General features: G+C 25.5%; 1 protein-coding gene across 2 annotated transcripts; it reads left to right on the top strand.

Moving 5' to 3' along the window:
- Window positions 1–1,424: 1,424 nt before the first annotated feature.
- LOC145829829 (transmembrane protein 237-like) lies at window positions 1,425–26,305 on the top strand. 2 transcript variants are annotated; one of them, XM_082937698.1, is made up of 11 exons: window positions 1,425–1,532; window positions 4,903–5,010; window positions 7,275–7,339; window positions 8,706–8,769; window positions 15,196–15,422; window positions 16,186–16,376; window positions 22,266–22,396; window positions 23,941–23,990; window positions 24,366–24,510; window positions 24,610–24,713; window positions 25,987–26,305. In XM_082937698.1, the coding sequence occupies exons 1-11, from the start codon at window positions 1,456–1,458 to the stop codon at window positions 26,046–26,048; spliced, it is 1,224 nt and encodes a 407-aa protein (XP_082793824.1). In that variant the 5' UTR covers window positions 1,425–1,455; the 3' UTR covers window positions 26,049–26,305. The 2 variants fall into 2 exon arrangements, with proteins under 2 accessions (XP_082793824.1, XP_082793823.1); XM_082937697.1 differs by having other exon boundaries at window positions 23,941–24,017.
- Window positions 26,306–26,449: the final 144 nt, after the last annotated feature.

The following is a 26,449-nucleotide window of genomic DNA, read 5'->3' as shown; positions in this document are numbered from 1 at the left end:
AAATTTAAGTAACACCTTAAGTTCTTTTTTATTTGCGTTATTTTTTACTAACTTATTTATTATATTAGCTACTATACTTAAAGGTCAGTCTGAGGCTCAGACTCTGAGCTGAAAAAAAAATTGAGTCAGCAACAAAAAAACTTTTTTACATCTTATTTTTTATTTTAATTGTCTAAACATTGTTTTCTACCTTTTATTTTATATGTTTTGGTAAGGTGGGTTAGGGATAGAGGTATAAATAAATAAATAAAAATAGAAAAGAAAATTAATAAAATCTTGCTGACCCAGCTTTTTCAGGTCAGAGTGGTCAGACTTATCTTCAAGTATACTTTCCTGTCATGTTTAGTATTATTGTATAGTTTTTATGATATTTTATTGAAAGTTCGTTTTTTTAAGTTTCAGATTCTAAGTATAAACAATTAGTAATTTAAGCTCAGAATGGACATTTTAATTAAGGGGTGTATGACTCCATAACTTAGGAGAGATCTTTTTGTACCCTAGGTCCTCAGATCATAATTTTGAGCATTTTGTTTACATATGTTACATACAAAATGACTCATATGTTTAATAAACTTATTAGTAGAAAATTCCCCGTTCTAAAAGTTTTATTTTGAAATTACAGCTACATTTAAGTTCAAACTTTCACAGTCCAATTAAAAAATGCTGGAAGTTTACTTGCTGTTGCATTAAACATATTTTTGTATTTATTTGTCATATTATTTTCAATACAGCTCAGTTTTTGTTATTGAAAGGTTTAAAACAAGCATGTTTAATCGTGAATTTTGCATTTAAAGTCATTGAAAGATTTTTAAATTAGTTTAACTGAACAAAGCTATGTCTTATAGATGTTCTGTGACCTTATAAATGTTTTAATGTATACTACTAATTATTTCTTTGGCAATTTTTTAGTTTCATCAAACACTTTTTATGTACAACTAAACTTTTTTTTCTACTATACCATTAAGGGCTTAGGTGGGGGGAGGGGGGTATATATATAGCCGGTCAAAGCCAGAGTCAACAATAGTTGGCGCCTCCCATAAGGAACCTATTGTTGCCTCCAACTTTGACTGGCTTTATTTCAAAAATAATTTTGAATTTATAAAATCTGTAAAAGCATCTTGTAGCTTAGTACAAACTATATAAAATAAGATCAAATTGTGAAATAAGTGTTACAACCCCCTATGCCCTTAAGTCTATGTTTGTTGTATATATATTTTATAATTTTTAGAGAGTAGCAACCCTACACTACACTACTATTGAAATTATGCAAAATTCATTAAATATCAAATTAAATGGCTAGTTTTTCATTTAGTATGTTGATTTTGTAACAAATTTTAACCGTAAGCTGCATTTTTTGATTTTTTTAATAATATTCATTGTGTATTTTAGTTATTTGTAGTTTGTTAATACAATTTTTTATAAGCAGATTAGATTATAAAACTTTACTTTTGAGTAATGGAATTAGAAGAGTTACCTCATAGAAGACCTTTACCTACTCTACCTCCTCTAAATCAACCTGGAAAAACAAAATTGTTAGTTTAAATAAGACATTTTTATTTTTTCAACTTTTTGTTTTAACTAAAACAATGATATTCTTATTCATTTTTAGACTAATCATTCCTGAACTAGTGTTACAAACTTAAATAGTTATATAAACATTGTGCATCAATTGGTTTTCTAAATTTCAGAATATTTACTAAATGAAAGCAATAATTGGTTATTTTTTGTTTAATAATAATCAATTAAGCATGTTAAACATGAAACAAATTATCTATACACAACTAAAATACTTTAAACTATTAACTTCACTTAAGAAAGCAATTATAAGGATACTATGAAATCTGCAAATTTCTATTGTTAATAAACCCTTAATATCTAGGGGTAGGAAAACTGAGTAGGTGTCAAATGCATGAAGGGACATTTTCGCACAGCATTAATTTTTCACCAGTTGAATTATTTTTTTAGTATTTTTCTTTTTTACTATCACTGTTACCCCTAACCCTTACTCTTGGTAGCTTTTTTTCTTTTTCCTGTTTAATTTTTAAATATCACTGTTACCACAACCCCTACCCTTTGTCCGTGACTTTGTTTGCCAAATAAAATTTTATTTACCTTAATTTTATATTTCCTATTTACTATTTTTAGTATCACTCTTACCCTTAGTTGGTAATTTTTTTATTTACTAATTATTTACATTTTACTTCGTAAAAAAATGACCCTTAGTGCAAAAGTATCTTCGTTCTAGAGTGACCCTTTGTACATATTTGACCCTATGTGCAAAGTTGTCTTTGTGCATATTCAATCTGTTCCCTGTAAAATTACTGGCCATGGGCTAGATTCTGCACATCTAGATAAAAAAAAAGGCTTACAACATACTAAAGCATTAAAAAACATTGAAAACAAACAAGTTATTTTTATCAAAAAATATTATTAAAAATTAAGCTTTTAAAGATCTTTTTAAAATTTTTCTAGTACATATATTCAAAATTATATAGGCTGCTAAAATCTTTTAATACATTTTGCCCATTTTGCAAAATACTTTTTCTTGTAAGGAATTTCTGTTTTTTGTTTGTGAAATTTTCCAACCCCTGCCATAAACCTTAAGGGGTTGGCCACACACTCAGTACACTTAGGCTAATTCAGAACAGTTTAACAATTTATAAAAATTCAGGCTGGTTCGTGCTTGTTTGCAGTTTTTTTTTGCAAAACTTAGGCTATTTTTTGAAATTGGCAGGCTAGTTTTATAACTTTAAAACAAATTCTTTCCTCAGTTTCTTTTTCGTAATGTTAATTCCTAATACCTTTGGTTTATTATAAAGCATTCAAGCTTATATATATATAGCAAATTTGTTCACTTTTTGGCTCTTAATATATACTTCAATTTTTTTACAAACTCTAGCTGACTAAAACTAGTTTGATTTAACTTATGTATTTGGTCACTCAATATGGCTTTTTGCTTTAAAAAATGGCAACAAAAAAGTTCAAGTGGCAAGTATAAGAAATTTTTTTTAAACTAATTTCTTAGAAAAAGCACTACTGATTTATATTATATTTTTATTGATATAATTGTTTACTTATATTTCAAATGATATAATTATTAACAAAGCTTGATTATGAAGACACGCTCTTTTCAAACTTGTTTTTATTATTTAATATTTTGAGCTGTTTTTTATAACATTTGATTGAGAAAATCAAGAATTTCCTATGTAAAAATTGCTTCTTTGTCACTTATTATTTTTAACAAACACTTTTATTGACAACAGAGTTTAATTTATTTTTTCACCAAGTAGTGTCTAATCAATTAAGATACTGACTACCCAATATTTCCTAAACAAAGTATTTCTTTTAAGTTTATAAACTGCCCCTTCTTTGTACTTACTTTATATCAATAATAACAGATTACACTTGCTGTAATATTTGGTTAAAGTTTTTTAAGAAATCTTCTAGTCTTATCACAATTAAAAAACAAGCAAAAAAGTAAAAATTAACATTGTATTAATAGTAATTTTTTAATAATTAAATAAGTTATAAAACAAAAGTACAAAGTAAAGGATGATTTAAATCTGTCATCTGTTTTATTCCTTGAACTTATTTATTTATTTTCTATAAGTTTAATTTCTTAATAATTGCTGTTTTAATCTTTTTTTGATAAATTTAGAATCAGATGTAAAAAGATGGGTTTGATATCAAGGTATGTGGTTTAAAAATAGATCTATGATAAATTTCTTTGTTTAAGATTTTTTATGAGTATTAAATATGTCCAACTTTCATTTAAAAATTACTTATAGTGCTTAATTTTTTCAGTTAAATTTTAAGCCTATTTTTTTATTTAAACAATTGGTTGTTTGTTGCATCTTCACAATAGCTAGATATCCTTATATGGAAAGTTATAGTTGTTTTTAATCCACTGCTAAAAATAAGTATAAGCCATTTGCAAGCTTAGATTAAAAAATTAAAACAGAAATATTAGAGAAATTGTTTTATTTTAAAAATTTTGATATCGGTTTTTTTTCATATAAGTAAAATATTTTTACATTAAAAAATTACAATTGTTCTAATGAAAATCAAAAAGACCATACTGTTCAGAAAATTGAAGTTTTCTTGTGATTTAGTTTTCATTAAACTTTAACTTTATACAAAAATATTTTTAATTGTTTATGTGTCTACAAAACTATGCATTTTTTTACTTTTTATTTGACGAAAAGTTTAAATTTTAAAAACTTTTTGTTTTATTAAACTTAAAGTGTTTCTTTAATTTATAAACTCAACTGAAATATTAATAAGATTTCATCAGAATTTTTCAAACTTTTTCCATGATGCCCCCTTTAAAAAGCTTATATAAGCAATGACACCTTTCAATAAGATTTATCAATAAAACAGCTCTTAGATATGCCTTAGAACTTTTTTTGCTTTTCATCATCAACTCCAGAATATCTAGCGTATAATTCAATTTATGGCCTTATCCCCCTTTGCAGTTACTAACTTTCTAAAATGGCCTACTTTGGGAAGCCCTGGTCTAGTGTAAGTTAAAAAACTTCCAGTTATATCTGGTGTAAGTTTTAATACTACCCTTAAATACGCCTAAGACCTTTTTTATACTCTTCATCATTAACTCCAGAATATCTAGTGTAAAATTAAAATCATGATCTATGGCCCCTTTACTAGTCACAGTCCTTAAATTTCTTAAATGGCCTACTTTAGAAAACCTCGATTACATAAAAACAATATTTATACTTTATTAACTATTGTGCTGTTAGTTTAGTTATAGTAGGGTAGCCTACTGAAAACTACTTTTTTTACATGCTTAAAGAAACAATGAACACAATCAACAAGTAAATTTATAAGATGGTATTTTTTATGCATAAGCAAAACTTTTTCATCATAAGTGTACTTACATTGCAGGTTACCACTTGAACCACAACAATCATCACATCCAGAAGCAAATGATGTTTACAAAAAACCTAGAAGAAAGAAAAAAAGAAGGAGACCTAAACCAGAAGTTATAGAAAAGTAATTTTTAAAAAAATATTCAATACTTTATGGTTTGAAGATAAATAAACTTGTTTTACTTTTTAAATATTAAGTAGTTTCTAAATTAATTTTGAAACTAACACTTTGATTATTAAAAAAAACTTATTTAAAAAATAATTTAACAAATATTTTTAAAACAGGCAACATTAAAGTTTGCATTACAGAATTCTAACTATTTACAAATATAAATAATTATTATAAAAATAAATACTCTTACTGCTTTTAAAAGTTTAAATATATTTTCACTACCTTTTTCCAAAAGCATACTGTAGGCTACTAAATACAAAAACAGAGTTTTTCAATTAAAAAAGAAACTTAAGTTATAAAAACTAAAAATAAATTGATAAGAGTAATACAAATAAAATTTTAATAAACTTTAAAATATATAGTTTATTAAGGTTAATACAAACAAAACAAATTGGTCAATTAACTAAACAAATAAGGTTTATATTTAAGTTTTTTTTTGCTTACGTAATTCTGCATTATTTAAAAAAAAAATCAAAAATAGCTTCGATTCTAACAAGGTCATACTACTACTACTACTACTACAATGGTAATTTAAAATCTAGATAACTTTAATATTAATAGCACAATCAATATTGTTAATTTAAGTGCTCGTTTATAGATGATCTTTTCTTAATTTAATCTTTATCTTAATTTTTAATCTTAATATTTGAAGTTTAATATATACATAGGTTTATGTTTACCCTACTTTGAGATGTCTAGAGGCCTGCCCAATATAATTTATATTTTAGAAGAAATTAAATATATATTTGACACAGCTTTTACCTAGGTAGGGTGTTAGGTCTTTAAGCGCTAATCTTAGAATTTGGTTTATAATAGAATATACTTTGGGCTTTATTTAGTAAAAAATTGATTGTGTAAATTTTTTTTTTCTACAATAACTGCACTAGCTATCAACACAAGATAATTTAAGAACCCCAGGAAACTTCTCTGGTTCATACAACTTAGGTTTCTCAAGTTTGTCATCATGTGAAGTTATAACCCTTTTAATCAAATCTTTTAGATAACATTTTTCACTAAAATATCTTTAATTTTCTCTGTTACAGAATACAGCAGCTCAGGATAACAGTTGTAATCAAGTTAACCTTTCTTTTTTGGTACAAAATTACTGGTAATGTGAAAATCGTCTTGTATTTTATGTTTTCCTGTGGACGTTTGTAAAAAAAATATATTTTACTTTTGATAAAAAGTAAATCCAAAAATAGGAGTTGACTATTATTTTTCACTTCTTAAACAAATAAAATGTTTTTGAGTAAGGAAATTTACTTACAAAATAAAGCGTCCTTTTTGTTCTCCGTCAATGATATAACAAGACAGTCTTCCGTTTACCTGATGTAAAGAACTTGCAGCAACAAATTCTTAAAAGTTTTACATTCTAAACATCCTGTGAAGATGTTTGCTAAAGTTGGACTAAGATAGATCCTTTAGCAACCCGTCTATTTGACTATAAATGATGTTTTTAAAGCGAAACTGGGCATAACTTTTTATGCTATTTTCATTAATTTTATAAAACTACTTTTTAAAATTATTTACTTTCTTAAGATATATAGGATATCCAAACTTGTTTATATTACTTCATCCAATGGCATATTTGTAAAAAGTTGTCTGGCAACAAATTAAGATAACATGTTTGCAGACTTAATATTTAGAATATTCTAATATACTTCAAAAAATGTTTTCTACAAATTGTGAATTGAATTATGATCACTGGTTCTAGCAATAAATTAAGAAATTTTGCTAATTTGTGCCAGGGCGACTTCAACATTGATCTACTAAGTATTAGGTTTATGTAGTTTTGTAAGACCATTCACTTTACTGAACCAACAACTTTAATTTCATTAAAAACAGATTGATTTAATTCTTTTTTGTAGCCCAGTTCTTTAGGTTATTTAATAATTACGAATAATTACTTTTTTTTTGTTTTATTCAAATTATCAAAATCACTAGCTAGTCCCAGTTTAAGAAGCTTAAATTTATTATCTATAATAAAATGAATTCTTATTGAATAGTCTGTTTTTTTTTCAATACAACAATACCCGATTCTTTATTATGTTTCGCAACTGTGTTTCTGTTTCTAGTAGTCTAAACTCTTAAGTATGTTTCTGAAGAAAAATTAAAATATTGAAAGTATTTTATTAATGTACTAATAAGTTTACAAATACAATTTTTTCTCTTGTTAAATTAAAATAAAAATATTTTAAACAATTAAATTTATACAGTCCAGATACATCTGTTGAGGTATTAGATGACTCTGTTGCAAGTATCAAAGTGCCAACTTATGAAAGTAAGAAATAAGTTTTTTGTTTGAAACAAATTAGGTAGTAAAAAATTTATACTCAGTCATAATATTTTTCTTTAATTTAAAATATGTTTTTTAGTTCATTAGGGGTCAATGATTTTTAGGAACAAGCAATAGTTTTTATATAAAAGCTTAAAATACAAACTTAAAGTAATTTTTTATAGTAATAAAAAACTAATTAACTTGTTAGACATATTTATTTGTCTACAAAGGTATAGACTTTTTCATTATCAGTGTTTCTCATAAACTTGAAAAGTAACTAAAATAATATCTAAATTTTTCATAAAACAGCTTTACACATGTGTAGAACTTTATGCGCCAACTCTTCCTCAGAGTCAATGATTTTTAGGAACAAGCAATAGTTTTTATATAAAAGCTTAAAATACAAACTTAAAGTAATTTTATATAGTAATAAAAAACTAATTAACTTGTTAGACATTTTTATTTGTCTACAAAGGTATAGACTTTTTCATTATCAGTGTTTCTCATAAACTTGAAAAGTAACTAAACTAAGATCTAAATTTTTCATAAAACAGCTTTACACATGTGTAGAACTTTATGCGCCAACTCTTCCTCAGAGTAATGTTTATTTATTTAGTGAATTTTTTATTAAAAAAAGTTATATGACCTAATAACATATTTGTCAAATTATATTTTCCACTCCATCTTATCATGTGTGGTTTTTTGTAAAAACGTATCTTTTTTTTGAGCTATAGACTTCAAGTTTTCCGAAAAAATTTCCTTAAGTAATTGAAACGCATTCACAAGTCACAATTTTCTAAATACTAAAATTCAATAAAAAAAGTTAATTTCAAGATATTTTTTTAATTTTTTTAATTAGCGTGATGGTTTCTGGTTTAAATATAAGTAATTGACTAACTGCAAAACTTTAAAGGAAAATCGATTTAAAGGAGAAGATTGATTTTATTGTAGCTGTTTTTTTTTTACCTTTTTTAGTTTGTTCTTTTCCCAAAGAACTTATCAGACTCACCAAAGTTAATCCCTTATATTTCAAAAGTTAATTTTTTTTGTAAAAAAGTAAAAAGTATCTAAGTGCTAAGGTATAACTACATAATAAGATCAACTTGTAAAAAATGTAGACCTTTATTTATGGCCTTAAAAATGTTTAAAACAAGTTTAATTTAGTAAAAAATTGTTTGTATTTAAAACTTAACTATATAAAAAAAATATCTAGTTTAATTTTTGGTCATCAGATGATGGTTATTCAAATTTGCTGTGTTTTAAATGGTTGAGATAATAGTTTTGAATATTTAAGTGGCAATAGTTTAATTAAGCTTATTTGTTTATGATTATTAAAACATTTAAGATTACTACAACTATGTGTTTTTAGCAGAAAAAGTAGAAAATAAGAACAATAATGCTAGGAGTCGTCGTAGAACTAGAAAGTCCAACAGGTTATAGTTTTTTCAAATACTGTCTTTTATGATAATAAATTTAACATTTCTTTTTCGAAATATTTTATAGATTACGGATCTCTTAAATTCTTAAGGTTTTAAACATAGTCTTAATAATAAACAAATATACTTAATTTATTTAACTCTAATAATACAAACTAATACATAAAAAAGTTTAAAATGTTTTATTAGTTTAATGAATTGAATTGAAACCAAGCATAGCTTTAATTAACAAGTTATAAATAGTTTTTAGGCTAAATAATTATGAAATTTGTAGATTTTGAATTTAAAAAAAAATCAAAAAATAAAATTAAAAGATTAGCATTAAAAAAATCTACTGACCTATAAACTGAGCAAAATGTTTGTTGTTTTCTGTATTATTTATAAATTTGTAAAGCTATCCATTTATGCTTATAAATTTATCATATTGTATGTATAACAAAAACACTTTTTACAAGTTTATAGTGGTTATTTTTAGATTACATTTAATGTTTTTGGCGTAATATATATTGCTTACCAGTTACTTAATCTAATTCTGTTAAATTTTTTAAAATTAAAAGGAATTTAAATGTTTTATATAAAGCTGCAACTGCCTAAGTTTGGTTTAAAATTTTGGTTAAATTTATATCAATCGCTTTTGTTGAAAATATTTTAAGTTAATTTAATACTAAAAAGTTTATTTAAACCAATAATATTCAATATATTGAATAACGTTTTGTAATTTAAAAAAAGTAAATGTCTGTTGAAGCTGAAATTAAAGCACTGTTTGAGTCCTCTAAAATTGGAAAACAGCTGAAAGAAAAACTGATTGCAATTGGAAGTAAGAAGGACAATGAATTTAGTCGTTTTCAAGCTGAGATGCTTAAATTGAGCGAAGATTATAATAAAAAAAGTAAGATCATTGAAAATAACATTGATCAGATACAAAAAGATGAATTCAGCTGTAACAAAAATTTGATGCATAGCAAGCGAATAGACAATACAGAAAATAGAATTACAGAAAAGTTTCTCAGAATTCAAGTCTGAATTTTCTTCTAAATTTGACAAGTTTGATACTAAGTTCTCAAAATATGCTGATGCTATGCAGAAAAGTGAACCAACAGAAATTATCACAAACATTAGTACTAAATTAAATTTAGTAGCAGAAAAAATAGAGACTAAAAATGAACAAAAACTGAAAAAAAAAGGCTTTAAATGTAATAATATTTAACATTCCAGAAAGTAAAAATCCAACTAATAGTGCACTAGAAAATTGCAAAAATGATCTAAAAATTATTCAACAAGTATTAGGAGAAAATTTAATGAAAAAAGAAGAGTTTAAGTCACTTTATCGAGTTGGTAAAATTGCAGATAACAAAATCAGACCCATTATAATCAAATTAAACAATTTAGCATCCAAACACAGACTGTTAAGGCTGTTAAATTTGAAAATGTTTAATGGTGAAATTGAATCAAAAGTCTACATCAACCCTAACAGAATTTTCTTGAAAATTGAAGCATTCATAGCTTTGAGAAAAGAAGTTAAAATAAAGCAAGCCATCGCTGATGAGAAAAAGTTGAACATAAAATATGTTATAAGGAACAAAAAAAGATAGTTGAATTAACAAGACAGCCCTTTCGTTACCGATCCCAGGATATCTGGGAATAGTGGAGGAAATCGTGAGTCAACAGATATAAATTTTTTAACTGATAGGATTAATTTAACGCTAACAAGTTTTCCTATATAAATTGTAACAACAACTATTTAAAAGTTGGTTACACTGATATAAGATCTGTTTTAAATAAATTTTATAATTAAGAGAACTATATAAATTTGAATAATATTGATTTATATTTTTTGACTGAAATATGGTTGACTAATAAGGTCAACGATGCCAAAGTGTGTCCTTCTAACTATAACATTTACCGAAATGATAGGTCTAATAGGGGTGGAGGTGTTGCTATCCTTTTTAAAATTTCGCTTTTAGTTATTAAAGTTAAAAACGATTCTATCTCTACTAGCAACATCAATTTTGAATACCTATGTGTAGATGTAATTTTAAAAAAGATAAAACTAAGATTTTGTTGTGTCTACCTTCCTCCACTGTCTGCAATATACACACTGACTGTTCAAAGTGTAATTAAAAAGATTAAAATGGTTTTTTTCAAAAGAGTGTTCTTTTTATGTTCTTGGTGATTTTAATATGCCAAACATAGATTGGAGAATTCCTAGCACAGATTTAAATAAACCCCATGAGTGTTTGCTTAATTTTTCTACAGACAATTTTTTAACCCAAGTAGTTAAAAGTCCAACCCATAAGAATGGTAACATTCTCGATCTCATAATTTGCAATCATTTTGGTCTAGATAGAATCATATCACACTCAACTAGTTTCCATTAACAAACACTTGTGACCATAACTTGCTTTCACTAAAAATTAAAATTAGAAATAAAATAGTACCTATTGCTAAAAAAGTCTCATATGACTATAAAAGAGCAGATTTTGAAAGCATCAACGATTTCCTGTCAAAAAGTAATTAGACCTCTTTATTTTAAAATTCAGAAAATCTCCAGCATTTCAATGATCAATTCATTAGCTTAATCCAAATCTCAATTAAACGTTTCGTTCCAATTTATTCTAAAAATAACAAAAGTCAAAAATGTCCATCTCATTTTAAAAAGTTACTAAAAGAAAAAGCGAATCTATACTAAAAAAGTAAGACAAATAAATCACTTTTGATAAAATACAAAAACAAGTCTAAATAATATCAATTAGCTGTTAAAAAATACAACTTCGAATATGAAAACAAATTCTGCAAAAACCCAAATTTAAATTTTTTTATAGCTCCGTGAAATCTAAACTTAAGTTAAATAATTCCATTTATCTCTTGTATGATAATGATAAAAACAAAACAGTAACCTCAAATTTTGAAATAGCTACACTTTTTAACATAAATTTTCAAAAAGTTTTTAAAAAAGATGAGAGTTACCAGTTTTTTAAGCTACCCCAAAAGAATTGTAGTAAAATGCAAAAACTTTCATAACCTATGAAGACATTAAAAGTTCAATTAACCACCTAAAAGATAAAATCATTAGAACGCCAGAAAACATTCCACCCTATTATATCAAGCATGTTATCCAATCAATAATTTTTCCACTATCATTAATATTTATTTGCTCTCTAGAACTATCTGATGTTCCAAAACAATGGAAAACATCTTTTGTTATTCCAGTGCACAAGAAAGGTAATATACACGATGCGTTAAATTACAGACCAATATCTCTAACAAGTGGCTTTTCAAGAATTTATGAACATATTGTATCTGTAAAAATTCTCAATCACCTCTTTGATAACAAATTATTAACTAACAAACAGTTTGGTTTTGTCCCAAACCGCTCATCAACCATTCAACTGTTAACATGCTTACATTCTTGGTTAGTTCCTCATCTCAAAACTGAATTTACTAAAGTAGTTTATACGGATATTCAAAAAGCCTTTGATTTAGTATCACACAAAAGATTATTAAAAATTTTAAAACAGTATGGGCTACATGAAAACTTAATTGATTGGTTTGATAACTTTTTAAATAATAGATCACAAAGAGTACTCATCAATAATACGCTTTCTGACTCTTTAACAATCTACAGTGGAGTACCACAAGGTGGTGTAGTTGGTCCTCTTCTTTTTTTAATTTATATTAAAGATATTTGTTCAAACATTGATATTAAAAGTGAGTTAAGCTTATTTGCAGATGATGCCAAAATCTTTAATACTCAAATTTGGTCCCCCCATTTAAAAAAGGACATTAATAAAATTGAATCTGTGCAAAGGAGTTTTACCCGTCATATTTGTAATCGTTGCAACATATCTTACATATCATATAATGATAGAATGATTAAATTTGGCTTAGAATCACTGGAATATAGAAGATGGGAATTTGATCTATTAACTCTTTACAAAACTATCAATGGCAAATATAAAAGTTTTTTTAACCAGTTTTTTAGTTTTTCCATAAATAAATATCAACTAAGAGGAAATAATTTGAAAATAAAATGTAAACATGATTTTCAAAACAGTCAGTGGCAAGGCGCATTTTTTCACAGAGCAAAAGCTATGTGGAACAGACTACCTCAGGATATAGTATCTTGTGAGGGGGTTGAACAATTTCGTTTAAAGCTAAAAAGATTTGATTTAAATACAATAAATACCAGTAAAATTCACTAATTTTTCACTATAAACAAAAGAAAAAAAAAAGTCTTTTCCCTACGCCTCCCCCCTACAAACTATTAGTTTACTTTTATTTGTTTTGTAATTATGAATTTTGTTTTATAAGCGATGGTTTTAGACAAGCTTCTTTATTGTGTGTACTAAGTAATATATAAGTTTGAATTTTTGGAATTGAATTTTTTCTTAATTTAGTTCATTTGTATATCATATTGTGTTTAACTTGTGTTTTCATTTAAATTATATTTTTGTATATATATATAATTTATCTTAAAGTGTTGAAAATAAGTTTATTTTCTTTTCCTCTTTTTGTGTGTCCTGTTTAAGTGGCTCAGGTTTTGATGCCTGAGTCCAACATTGCTCAATAAACAATATAATAATAATAATAAAACCCATATATAGTTAATCTGATTTGTTTGTAAAAGACAATTGATTTTGTACAAAGTTAAAAAAAACTTTTATGCTACAAAAAGTGTGTTAACTCATAATTTAAATTGTTATTATCATTACTTTATTATAAAGTTGAACTACAAAAAATATCAATTTTTTATTTTCGTTAGTTTTTTATGTCCAGAAACAAGCCATAATGATATAAAGATAATTTTTCTCTAAATTTTTCTGACTAACTGGCATAGCGAGATTATCCCGATTTTTTGATGTTTTTTTGAAATAAAGTTTGTTCTCTTTTGCTTATGTGTTCCTCTTTAATTTTAAATACATAAGTTTTTTAAACTGTTTTTAGGTACTTTGCTCACATTTCCCATTCCCCTTGGTTGGTTTTATAAAAGCTTAGCTTCATCTGGACTATTTTCTACGCATAACTTCAACTTTAGGAGTGTGATCTTGCCACTCGGTAAAATACTCTTTGATGACCAGACTTGATGTCAATGATATTTTTTATTTAGCGTATTTATTTTCACTGGTTACTCAAGAAACATGATTGCCACACACTCTGGTTGTTTTATCAGATTTATCCAGATTGTTTAAAAAACTCTTGCTCACTCAGGATTCTTTTTAAGTTTTTTCAACTCAGACTAGTTTATATGAAGTTAAAGTCAACTTAAAAGTTATACATTTTTGTCTATATGTTAAATTTTTTTGTTATCATTTTGAAACAATTAAACCTTGATTAAGAAAAATTTTCATCAGCTTTTGGCTCTTATCAAATTTTTCTATAAATTTTTCATGAACTCAAGCTAGTTTTTGGTCACCCATACTGTTTTTTTTTTGCTGCAAATAGAAGAAATTCTGTAGCATTGGAGTAATGTATTCACATAAGTTTTCATATTTGTTTTAATTCTAAACACAGCTTTGCACAGATGGATAAATTATCCATGTGATGAAATTGTTACTTTAAAAGCAGGCTATGACATGACAGAGTTTTAGAAATAAAATAGTACCCTGCACTTAATACAGAACTAAAAGAGTCTGAGTAATTATGCACTATTGTTTAGTCATGTAATACACTGTTACTGGATTAGCAATGCTCACGTTGTAAAACTGTATATGTGTTTGTACTATACATTACATAGGGTTGTTCTATGTGCTGTTTCTGAAGCATCTATAAAATTTTAGTATATTGTACTCAACATTACTCTATTTCATCTGTCTGTGTAATATCACTGAATCATCAACTTTGTAAATTTAAAAATATTTTTTAAAGATCAAATTTTTAAATATTTCTCTATTTTTATCTATTTTTAGAATCACTAAGAGTATAACAAATTATATATAAAAGTTACTCGAAATCTATACTTTACACTAGGGGTGGACAAATCTTCTAGTGTGTGTACTAGATATATTAGAAAAATCTTTAAAAAGTCTTTTGGGCCGCGTGATTTTGAAAAGTTGTAGTGTAGAAATCGAAATTAACTTTTTAAGAGCAAAATTGTAATGAAGTGATCAAATAATAAACACTACTTTGTACTGAAAACCTAATTGAGAGCTTATCAAAAATTTTTATTACAGCTTTTTTTTTTGCAAAGTAGTTTTCAAGCTTACTATTTAGTTACGGGCAAAAAATTCTGCATGGCAAGCCGTTGTTTCCAACCCTTACTTTACTCTGTACAATTTTATAGTTTACCTATCAACTGATGTTTAAATTTTCTAAAATCTACTCTAAGTTATTCTTGTTATTAATCTTTAAGCTATTGCAAAAAAAATAGATGCAACTGTTACTGTTTTTTTACTATAGAAAAATTTTAACATAGTTTGTTTTTAGGCATGTACCTTCAGAAGAAGTTTCAATTAATGAAAAGCCAATACCGTCTGCAAGAAAGTCAAGTGATGCGAGAAGGTCACGTGATCAGTTTAATCACTCGCTTGAACCAATCATAAACGAGGAAGATGTCGTTGTCAACAGGCACATAGCAGAGGGAAGAAGTGTTAAGGAGGTCAAACAGCAAGCAGCCAGCACCAAAACAGGCAAAGTATACATACAAACGCAGAGTTCGTTAGAGTTTAAGTTTTAAATAAAGACATTTATAATGGATATTTTCATACAGTTATGTTTTAGTTATGTAAGTTTTGTACTAATCAGAAGATAAAATGAATTAAAATAAACTTTTTCAAGGATTTCTTCATAGCTAGGAATCTTAACTATTTACTTCTACTTAATTTTATCAGAAGTTAATCAAATCATGACTCAAAAGTACTTACTATTAGTAAAAGAAAATCATCTAAAATTACGCGTACACTGTTTAGTTTTCTGTAATTAATTATGTTTTTGAACCGATGAGAAGTAGAGAGACTCAAACTAAAAAAAAAAAACTTTTTACTTGTTTTGTAAAAACCTATTTTTGAAACGTATATTTTTTATCAACTTAAAAATAAAGATTTCTAAATATTGAAGTCATTTATAATCTTGTAGTATGCTTCATTTATAAAAAAATAGTTTTTTATTTTTTTTAATAATTAAAACGTGGGTTGTTTTACAAACCTCTTGTAAATTAAATATTTTTGAACAATTTGTTCCACTTTTCTCATTTTAAAGCTCATAGCTTGTGTTTTTAAGTACAGTGTTACATTATAGAGCTCTAATCTACAAGCTTTTTAAAAAACAGAAATTTAAATTAACTTTAAATGATCACTACAAAATTTTAAATCCATCATTAAAAACAATTAAAATTAGCTCTCTAATTAATTTAAAGCCATAACGAGTTTCAAATTTTTTAATAAATTTAAAAGTATTAAATAACAAATTTTTTTGTAGACGGTTTCAAAGGTCACACTACTGAGTGGCTGCAACAAAGGCGAAAGATGGAGGAAAGCGAAGCAGGTTATGATGTCATAATGGAGGCAAGAATCAACAAATCTTGCTTGATAGCCACTTCCATACAACTCGGGTTTGACAAGTTTGCTTACCTGATGCACTCCTTGCTAGCTGGTATCTCTCTGTGGCATGTTAGTGTTTCAACTGTTTTTTCTTTTTCTGATGGTATTATTCAATTACAAAATATACAACACAGTTCAGTTGTAGTTTTTGTCTATCTTTCACTATTGAAAAAAAATATTAATCTATTTAACTACACTATATAACTACTAAACTATATTCTATTTGAATATGATTTGATAACGTTTATTTAGTAAACGAAAGATCTTTTCAATGTTAGTGTTTTTGTACTAGACTGAGACAGTGGTTTTTTAATGGTTCCTAACCATTTTTTATTTTTGTTTAGTCAAGTTTTAAAAAACTGTTTAGTTTTCAAATTCAAAAGAGGCAGACTACCTTCAGACCATCATTTTTATTTCACTATTTTTTTGTAAAAATGTTGAATTGAATATTTTTTTGTTGTATAAAAAATAGTTTACTTTGTTTAAAACTATAATTCAGGTATAAGCACTTATTTTATTTAGTTCGGTGAAAGTTATTTACTACATTTTTGCGTCATTTCGCTTCAAAACTTCAACTATAAAAAGGTAATAGCAGTCTAGTTTATTTTTAATTAAAATTAGCCCACCTTTCAAAACTATATGTATGTACTATAAAATAATTAAAAAACTAAATAACCTTTTAAAAAAATGGTGTTTTGTTAATTTGATTAGAATTTGAAAATTTTACTAAAAGTTCATCTGCTTCTACTTTTTAAATCAATTAATTTAAACTCTTAGGAAAGTTTCCTTGCAAAAATTATAAAAACTTATAGGAAACAGTTATATTTAATGAAGAAATAAAACCCCAACTTTTTTTAAAGATTATAAGATTTATTCTGAAAACAGTAAAACAAAAAATGTCCTAAGAGAAGTCAACCTTGTTTTTTAAAAGCTTGTCTTATTTCATTAAGTTTTATAATAGTTTTGACACAACTTTTACCGTTTAAAAAGATTTAAAGTAAAATTTGAGATATAAGGGATCAAATTCGGTGAGTTTGATAGGGTTCTTATGACAAGAGCAAATAAAAAAAACAAAAAAAAATTTACTATAAACACATATATTCTTCTTCACTTAAAAGCAACATTAAAAGTTTTACTATTTTGTTTATCTATTTTAAATATTTTATTTTGAAACAAAGGTTAAACTAAAACACCTTTTTTTCATATCTTTAAAATTCCTTTTTTTTTCAATATTTTGTTTTAAATGAAATAGTTTTTTTTTTCGTGTTCCTTAATGAAAAAGCTAACAAACTCTCCCACTTTTACTTTTTATACCTCAAAAATTTCTTTTTAAATTCAAAGCCACTAGTAGGTTAATTAATAATGTAAAAAATGAGAATTAAAATGACTGGTTTAACAAACTGTGGCCTTAACAATTATCAAATCCCTAGCTAACAAGCTATGAACTTTTAAAAGTTTTACAAATAACTTTTATTATTTAAAGCTTTGTATTACAAAATACTTTGGTAGTAAATAGTGGAACTACGATGCATTCATTTTTAATCTTTCTAAGTACAATACAGTCACCTATCGCGAATCTACGCACATTGTGTCCACAGCAATACTGCGTAACTAAATTAGAGAACGTAACTAAACGAGAGGTAGCAAATATACCTACTATTTTGACTGCTTTCCTGTGATGCAATTGATTAAATACAGTTTAAAAGACCTTTCTCTAAATGTCTAATACCATGCAAGGAAAGTTTAATTTTAGGTGGGCAAGAAACAATTTAGCTAAAAATTAGAGATTTACTGAGTTTAAATGAAACTCTATGCCCTAGATATTGTGAGGAACTGTATCTCGTTTAATTTAAAGGTATAAAAGAGGGCTAAGGAAACCTAAAATATAAAGAGCGAAGCCATAGAGTTTGATGAATTTCTTATAGAAGGCACAGACTAATGATGCAAAATCTCAAGGTTATTAAAAATGTATTGCCTTCTACATTTTTCTAAATATTTATTTTGAACTTTCTTAAAATGTTCCTTTCGTATTGTTGCAAAAAAACCTGAAATTCTGTAAAAACTTGGAAATACCTGAAATTTGACAGTTTAGGCAAAAAAAACTGGTCAAACCTACATTTTGAGAAGATTCGAAAAAAACTGGAATTTTAGACAATTTTGATATACAATTTATATATGAAATATAATATATATTGATAAATCAAAACATATATAGATTTCCAAAAAAAAAAAAAAGTTAAATTTTTTATCTTAATTTTCTGAGAATTCTAAAATGCGTAACCAAACGAGTGCGTAGATTTGTGAGAAGTGGCTGTATCTTTATTTAAATGGTAAACTATTAAAAGTATGTACTTACAAAAATATTTTGTTATTGTTTTTTATGTTTTACTTCGATTTTTCCATTTAGTTTAAACTTATGGAATACTTAACTTTTATAAATTACAAAGTTGCGGATTACCTGAAAAAGACTTTCAAGTTAAATTTTTTAAAAGGATTTTTGCAATTTTTATATTACAAAAACATACTTAAATCATATATTATGATGAGGAAGTAACATAAGAAACATAAATTTAGATTTTTGTCTCTGTAATTTCGTAAAAGATGCATATATTTATGTACATACAGGGTTCTTTTCTTCCCTGGATTTTCCTAGACTTTTGCACATTTCCGAAAAATCATTGGATTTCCCTAAATAAAATTGAAAAATCATAAAAATCCTTTGGTTTTCCAAAGACTTAACTTTTTTTCCTACTGCTAGAAATTTTGGTCAAAATATATCAGATATAGTTTTTTTGTTTAATAAAAGATAGTTATGTTTTAGAGTTTGAAAACTTAAATCAAAGGGGTTATACACAGTAATTTTATTTCGATTTTTGTTAGTTTTAACTTTATTTTGTGTGATTAAAAGAACTTAAGGTAAAGTATTTAAGATGTAAAAATATAATAATGTACTCAGTGGACTATTCCTATTTTTTGAAAATAAATTAAATAATGTTTTTGTTTAGAAATTAAAGTATGCTCTAAAATAATTTTTTATATTGTTTATATTAATTAGTGTAAAATTTAAAGAAAAAAATTATTTTAAGGAAACTTAAATAATTCTGTTTTATCCATTAACATTTTTAACAACATTTGAAATATATTAATATATTATTTTAACTATTTAAAATATAAATTTAAGCGTTTGTTAACAAAAGATCCTAGCGAAACAAGTTCACTGGAATATATTATAATAACAAATTATACAGTATCCTTCTTTTATTACACTGACATATGTTTCTGTGTGTTAACCGAGTCAACACACTTCAACTGAGCTCTGTAAAAAAATAAATGCTGTAGGGAAAGAATAAATGCTAAAGTAGGTATATACATGTGTCCATTAAAAATAAAAATAGTTGCTATAGGTTTTTATAGGTTAATAATAGATAAAATCTTTAATGTTAAATCTGACTGTTATAAAACTATATAATATTTGTAATTATTAAGTCTAAATTAAATAAATTAAAATAAAAATACAAAATAAGATAACAAATCATAATATAAACTACTTACATGCACTTTAATGAAGGAAGTACTAATTCAAAAATATTTACTGGTTACTAATCAGTGAAAAAAATGAATCTAATAATTACGTCACAATATATATGAACATTAGGACTAGCTAGTTAATTTATACTACAAAGTTAGATAACTTATTCCTTATCTTTGGAAAAAGTAGTAGAGCGCTTTAATTTTAAAAGTGATCTGTAATCTATTGCGATTAAAAAGTAAAAGAACAATATTAATTGTTGGATTTATAAATTAAACAATAGTAAAGGCAATAAAAGCCACTGAAACTTAGTATAATGTATGTATTATTTATTGATTGTTTATAATTCAATGATAAATTTTTAAAATTTTATTACAATACAATGTTTCACTCATTTAAAAAAAAAAAAAACGAGATCTTCAGTTGTTTAAAATCTTATTCAAATAGAATTATTCAATAGATTGTTTATAATGGTTAAATCTAAATTATGATAAAATGAAAGTTATATACAATTAAGAAGCAGATTGAATTTAAATTTAAAAACTTTTAATACAAAGCACAAAAATCAAACTTGTTATTAAGCTTTTAAAGTCCTGACCAATAGTTTAGTTACAGCGCCATGCATAAAACCACCTTGTTTATTAATATATATAATACCAAATTATTATATGTTTCACACATCTGTATAAGATCTTTAATTTAGATACCCGACTGCTCCTTTCTAAAACAAATTGTAAATATTTTATCTACTTTAGTTTATCTACTTTAGTTACTGTTACTTTCCTTACAGTATTTCTTTTTCTTCAGAGCTATGTTGAAGTGTGTAGACTCGTTTAACACACAGAAACATATGTCAGTGTAATAAAAGAAGGATTCTGTGTAATTTGTTATTATTATATTATTTTTATAAATTTTAGAGTAAAAGTTAGATAACGGTTTAGTTTTTAACGTTTCTCAATTAGTCGTTTTTTCACAGTAATACAAGTAAACGTAGATAGTGCTCATAATTTAGTAAGTCTTCTATTGTGTACTTTATACTTTAAGATGACAATCAAAGTTCTCAACTTAAATAAAAGGAGAGTGATCAATTATAAATTATAAATTTTATTCACAATACAATGTTTCACTCGCAAGTTTTATAATTTTCAGTTTTTATATTGTCAGGAATAAATTAAATATCAGTATGGCTGAAATCCAATATAATAATTTCTGGCTAGACAGGAATGGTTTTAAAGTTGAATTAAAAAGTCTTCTGATAATAGTTATAAGTTGTTTTGTCAATGGTGTAAAATTACACGGTGTTTATCTACCACATGCAAAAAGCTCTTATTAAGCATTTAAATACCAAATATCCCTGTATATAAGTACCAAAATTTTTCCTTTGATTCCACTTTTTTTTTTCTTAAATTTTGTTTGAGAGCTTTAAAAAAGCCCTATAAAAAACTTTATCTTGCCATCATTATTTTTATACTATTTTTACACGTAAGAATATAAATTTTTATATTTTCTTTATTCTCTTAGTTTAACATGTGGAACTATAGTAAAATTATAAGATTTAATGAAGTTTGGTCATATTATAATTTTATAGTATATATAACAAAAAGTAATGTTATTCTACTACTTTAAAACTAAATTTTAATTAAGGCCATAGGGAAGGGTCCGACTTTTTTTTTTACAAAAAAAAACTTTGGCTTTTATATAAAAGCTTTAAATACAAGCTACAAGCCTGTTTTTATAGAATTCAAAAATATAATTTAACTTTTGAGATATTTTATTTTTTGTAAAAAGTTTCCGATACAAACGTATGGACCGCAAATTTTTCGGGGTCAATTTTCTCAGAAATTTAAAAATTTACTAAAAACCTATCTCCTCCTTCATTTTTTGACCTAGAGACTTCAAATTTTCAGGAAATTTTCCTTTTAATATTTTGAAGAATCTGAATGTTGGAATTTTTGAAATTTTGAAAAATAAAAATTTTATCCACAAAAAACTAAAAAAAAGGGTAGTTTTTTGACAATAATTTTTTTTTTACTCAAAATTTAAAAAACTCCTACAATAGATCTCTTTAAAGTTTAATGATACACATTCTGTAAAAACTTGAGAAAGATTACTCAAAAAATGAAGGAGGAGATAGATTTTTAGTGAAATAGTCTTTTTTCGCATTTTTAGTTTTTGCCTTCCATAAGGAACCTATTGAACGCCCTTTCTTTGATCGCTTATATCTCAAAAGTTACTTTGAGTTTTTTTAAGCGGTTAAAAGTGTCTGATAGCTGAGATTAAATTCTACAAAATAAGATCAAGTTGTAAAAAAACAAAGTGGACCCCCCTATGGCCTTAATTTTAAATTTTATTCTCTTAAACTTTAACAGAAAATATAATATTAACTGAAGAGATATTAAACTATCTTAAATCACCTTTCTTCTAAACAGATATTCTACATATTTGTTCTGAGAGCCAAGGGAGTCGATAATTTTTTTGAGCAGTACGAACAGGTGGCAATAGGAGTTGGGCTTGCCTTTCAAGTGGTCCTTCTGCTGTGTTTCATATCTGCTCTTGATAAGTTTGTATTTGTTTCAATATTTTTCTCTATCTATGAACCTATCATTTTGTTTGTCGAAGTTTATCAATTCTGTTTTACGAAAAATTTTAGTTTTATTAAAGTTTTTTACAACTATTTTATATAAACTAAAAAAATACTCATTCACTCATATCATAAACGCTCTGCTAGTTTACAAAATATTATATAAATTTACTCGAGAGATGAACATATATCTGTTTGCTTAGTTGTAAACTAAGTAATGTTGTATTAATATTTATATTTGAATTTTTTTTTATAATATTTACAAAGTATGGAGTATTTTTTGAATGTCGTATAATCAATTTACTTTTTATTTAATAGCTTTTGTATTTTTTAATTTAATTACTTAAATTTTGCCTAATTATTTAAGTAAGTTTGTTGTGACAATTTTTTTTAATTCATTTCTATCATTAAGGGCATAGAAGGGGGGGTTGTAAACACCCTTATTTGGTTTTTGATCTTATTTTATATAGTTTTTACTAAGCTACAAGATGCTTTTTACAGATTTAAAAAATTCAAAACAATTTTTGAGATATAGCCGGTCAAAGTCGGAGGCAACAATAGGATCCTTATGGGAGGCGCTAACTAAAACGGCAAATAACTAGAAATCACTAAAAATCTATATCCTCCTACGTTTTTTGAGATAACTACCTCAAATTTTCAGGAAATTTTCCTTGCAGTATTTAGAAAGTTCTGTCGGAACAGAATTTTTAAAAATTAAAAGGTAAAAGTTTTATAACAAAAAAACAAAAAAAAAAAAGTTTTTTTATTTCTTTTTTATATAAAATTTTTAATTTTAATTTTTTTTAAATTCCTTCCAACATAATGTTCTAAATATATCAAGAAACATTTCCTGAAAGTTTGAGGTAGTTATCTCAAAAAACGTAGGAGAAGATAGATTTTTAGTGAAATAGTTTATTTTTGCCGTTTTAGTTTTCGCCTCCCAAAAGGAACCTATTGTTAGCTCCGACTTTGACCGGCTATATCTCAAAAACTATTTTGAATTTTTTTAATCTGTAAAAATCATTTTTTAGCTTAGTAAAAACTATATAAAATAAGATCAAAAACCAAAAAAGGGTGTTTACCCCCCTTTGCCCTTAAATATAATATCATATGTCTTTTAAAAATTTAAAACTCTTTTTTTTATTTGTTTATCATTGAAAGCCTAACTAGATTAACCTAGTTTTACTTTGCTAGCTGTTATAAAGATTCAAAATTTTATTAAAAATATTAAAATTATAGTTAATTAAAATTAAAATTATTAAAAGATAAATATATTAAATCATGAGAAAATAGTTTTCAAATATTAAACTATAGTGATAATTCGATTTTTAGCAATTATTTCTAAAAATATTTGATTACCTCTACTGCTTTTGAATTTTTAATCCTAGTAATATGTATCAGATGTAGAATTTTGTTATTTATAAACTTTTTAAAAACAATATCATTCGTTTTTTTTTTTCGACTGTTGTTCATTTTATTTTTACCATGATTTTAGTCTGTATTTTCTATGTAATATTCAATAGATTTGATCTTGGTGGAAACGGGTTCTTGATATTTCCACAGCTTATGAAAGGTGATCCTAAAGCTTGGGTGGTAGTTGGTTTGTTTTATGCTTGAATAACCTAATTTCAATAACATAAAATTGGATTGATTTATTTTAATAGTAAATTATCTTAAAAATACTTTTTATGTACTTTAAAGATTTTACTGTTTTTAATTTTATATATGATTGCTTTTTGAGATTCTCTACTAACTTGCTAAAACTTTTTTATGATTAAATGGTACAAAAAGTGTTTTTGTCGTTCTCAAATGTTTGTAAAACTTTTTAAACTTCAGTTTTAAACTTAATTATAATTACATAAAAAACAATATTATTCAATACTAATACTTTTAAGCAAGTAATTTGTTTATAATTTCATTTTGTTATACCATACCAAATTTTTTTCAGTAAACTTCCTAGCAGTGGTATTTGAGTATTCAACAACAAACTTAACTGTGTGGATAGGAACCAACAATCCAACATTGCAAAGCGGTGATAATTTGTTCAACAACAACACATTCACTTCTAATTTTCTTAATGAAGACCCTGAGAAGTTTGTGGTTACATAAACTTATTGTATTTATACTTTGTTAATGTTTACAAACTGTAAAAGTTATATAAAAATTTAATTACTAACATTACCATCAACCAGAAATTTCACAACATGGCTGGTACTAAACTGCATAAGAACAGTATTTACATTGTTTGGGTGGCTTCTTTTGTCTACTGACCACAAATCGAACAACACTATAAAAAGTTTGTTTACTGCAAATACTGCATAGTATATATTAAAATCGTATTTTAATTAAGTGAATAGAATTCTTTTGTTTTAATATTTTTATCTGAAAAATAATGCATATATACTTTGATTTTATCGTATGAAAATTAGATCTGATTGGTATTGTAAGTTGTATCAACAATATTTAGTTTTAAATAGGTCATTCAATAATTAAGGTTTCTTGATTAACTGTTTCATGTAACTAAAACAATCGTTTAACAATATTATACATGTAGTAGATTTAAAAGTTTTAAAGACACCTTTAAGCCATTTACATCAAACAACATCAGGGTTGCCACAGACTAGGCTAGTTTAAATAGGTAGGTGTCAAAAATGCACGGAGAGACTTTTTGCAAGAAGGGTCTTTTTTGCACTAATACACTTTTGAACGGGTTTAAAAGAAATTTCAACTTTTTTATTTTTTATTTATTTTATTTTATTATCACTGTTACCCCTAACCCTTACCCTCGGTCGGTAAGTTAATTTTTTTAACTTATTATTTTCTTATTACTTTTTTTTTACTTACGTGTAAAAGTGACCTTTCGTGCAAAAGTTTCTTCGTGCATATTTAACCCGTTCCCAGTTTAAATACCTTAAAAGTTTTTTCATTCTAAATTCAGACTAGTGTCTTAAAATCTTTTCGACATTTAATATTCTTCAGAGGAAATTTATGTTACATTTTTGTACAGCTTAAGTTCTATCTTTTTTTTTTACTTTTTATACAATGTTCAATCCTAATTATCTGATAAACTTGTTTACCTTGTAGCGACCCCTTCTTAATCGATAAGTTTTAAAAATATTTTATAGTTGTTCCGTCGCAAGATGTATAGTTGTTTCGAATTACATCAATTGCTGTGTACTACATTCTTAATATGTTTATTATTTAAGAATAATAACTTTTTAAACAATAGTGCTATTAGATAAAGGTGACATTACGCACCATGCGATTATATATTATTAAAAAATTTAAGCTTTTCATTTTATCAAATTGTTAACTTTTAACTAAGTTATTGAAATAATACTTTTTAACTAGTGTTTAGTATTGTATTGTCTTGCACTTTGTATTTGAAATGTTACATTAATTTTTATTTTTTAGTTTTACCCATACAAATTGGCTAGTTAAAGTGACTTGAACTAGTGTTATTGAATTAATATAAAATAATACATAATATTGTTATTAAAGTTGCCTGAAGTTTAGTTATTTAAAAGTTAAGTTATACCATCATTATAACAACAATTTATCTTGAACAGATTTGTTTCCTAACTTAAGAAAAGTTTCTAATGCAGTAGATGCTGTTGAATCCAATTCTTAATCACTGATATTTTTTTTTGGCACTGTGTTTTTTAATTCAAGTTCACTGTATAAGTTTTTTACCTCACTAATCTTTAAGAATTTTTTTTTTAATCAAAACAAGTCATTTCTTGATACCTAAAAAACTAGATACTTAAAAGTTTAAAAATAGCTTTTTGCTGTTTATTGTACAATTGTCACCTTTTTACTTTCTTTGTTAATTTTGTTTTTATCTTATATTAATTTACTTTTAGTTTTAGAGTAATTCTTTATTTTATTATGCATAGTTTTTTAAAACTTTAAGTACCAACAAAATATTTAAATATAAACTTTCTTTAACTTTTATAGTCTTGTCATCTAAGCAAAATAACACAAAATTGTTTACATTTTTACCTGTGTAATTATAAGTTTTTAAATATTTAG

The sequence above is a fragment of the Thalia democratica genome, chromosome 2 (genome assembly GCF_965202585.1).
Source record: "Thalia democratica chromosome 2, ktThaDemo2.hap1.1, whole genome shotgun sequence".
NCBI lineage: Eukaryota > Metazoa > Chordata > Thaliacea > Salpida > Salpidae > Thalia > Thalia democratica.
This window is presented reverse-complemented; position numbering and strand designations above follow the sequence as displayed.

What these genes read in the sequence shown, in the direction of transcription:
- LOC145829829 (XM_082937697.1), top strand. Translation starts at nt 1,456, where the DNA reads ATGGAATTAGAAGAGTTACCTCATAGAAGACCTTTACCTACTCTACCT. An exon ending in AGTATACATACAAACGCAGA is followed by an intron (nt 15,423 to 16,185) that starts GTTCGTTAGAGT and finishes ATTTTTTTGTAG; the next exon opens with ACGGTTTCAAAGGTCACACT. An exon ending in CTTAATGAAGACCCTGAGAA is followed by an intron (nt 24,511 to 24,609) that starts GTTTGTGGTTAC and finishes ACCATCAACCAG; the next exon opens with AAATTTCACAACATGGCTGG.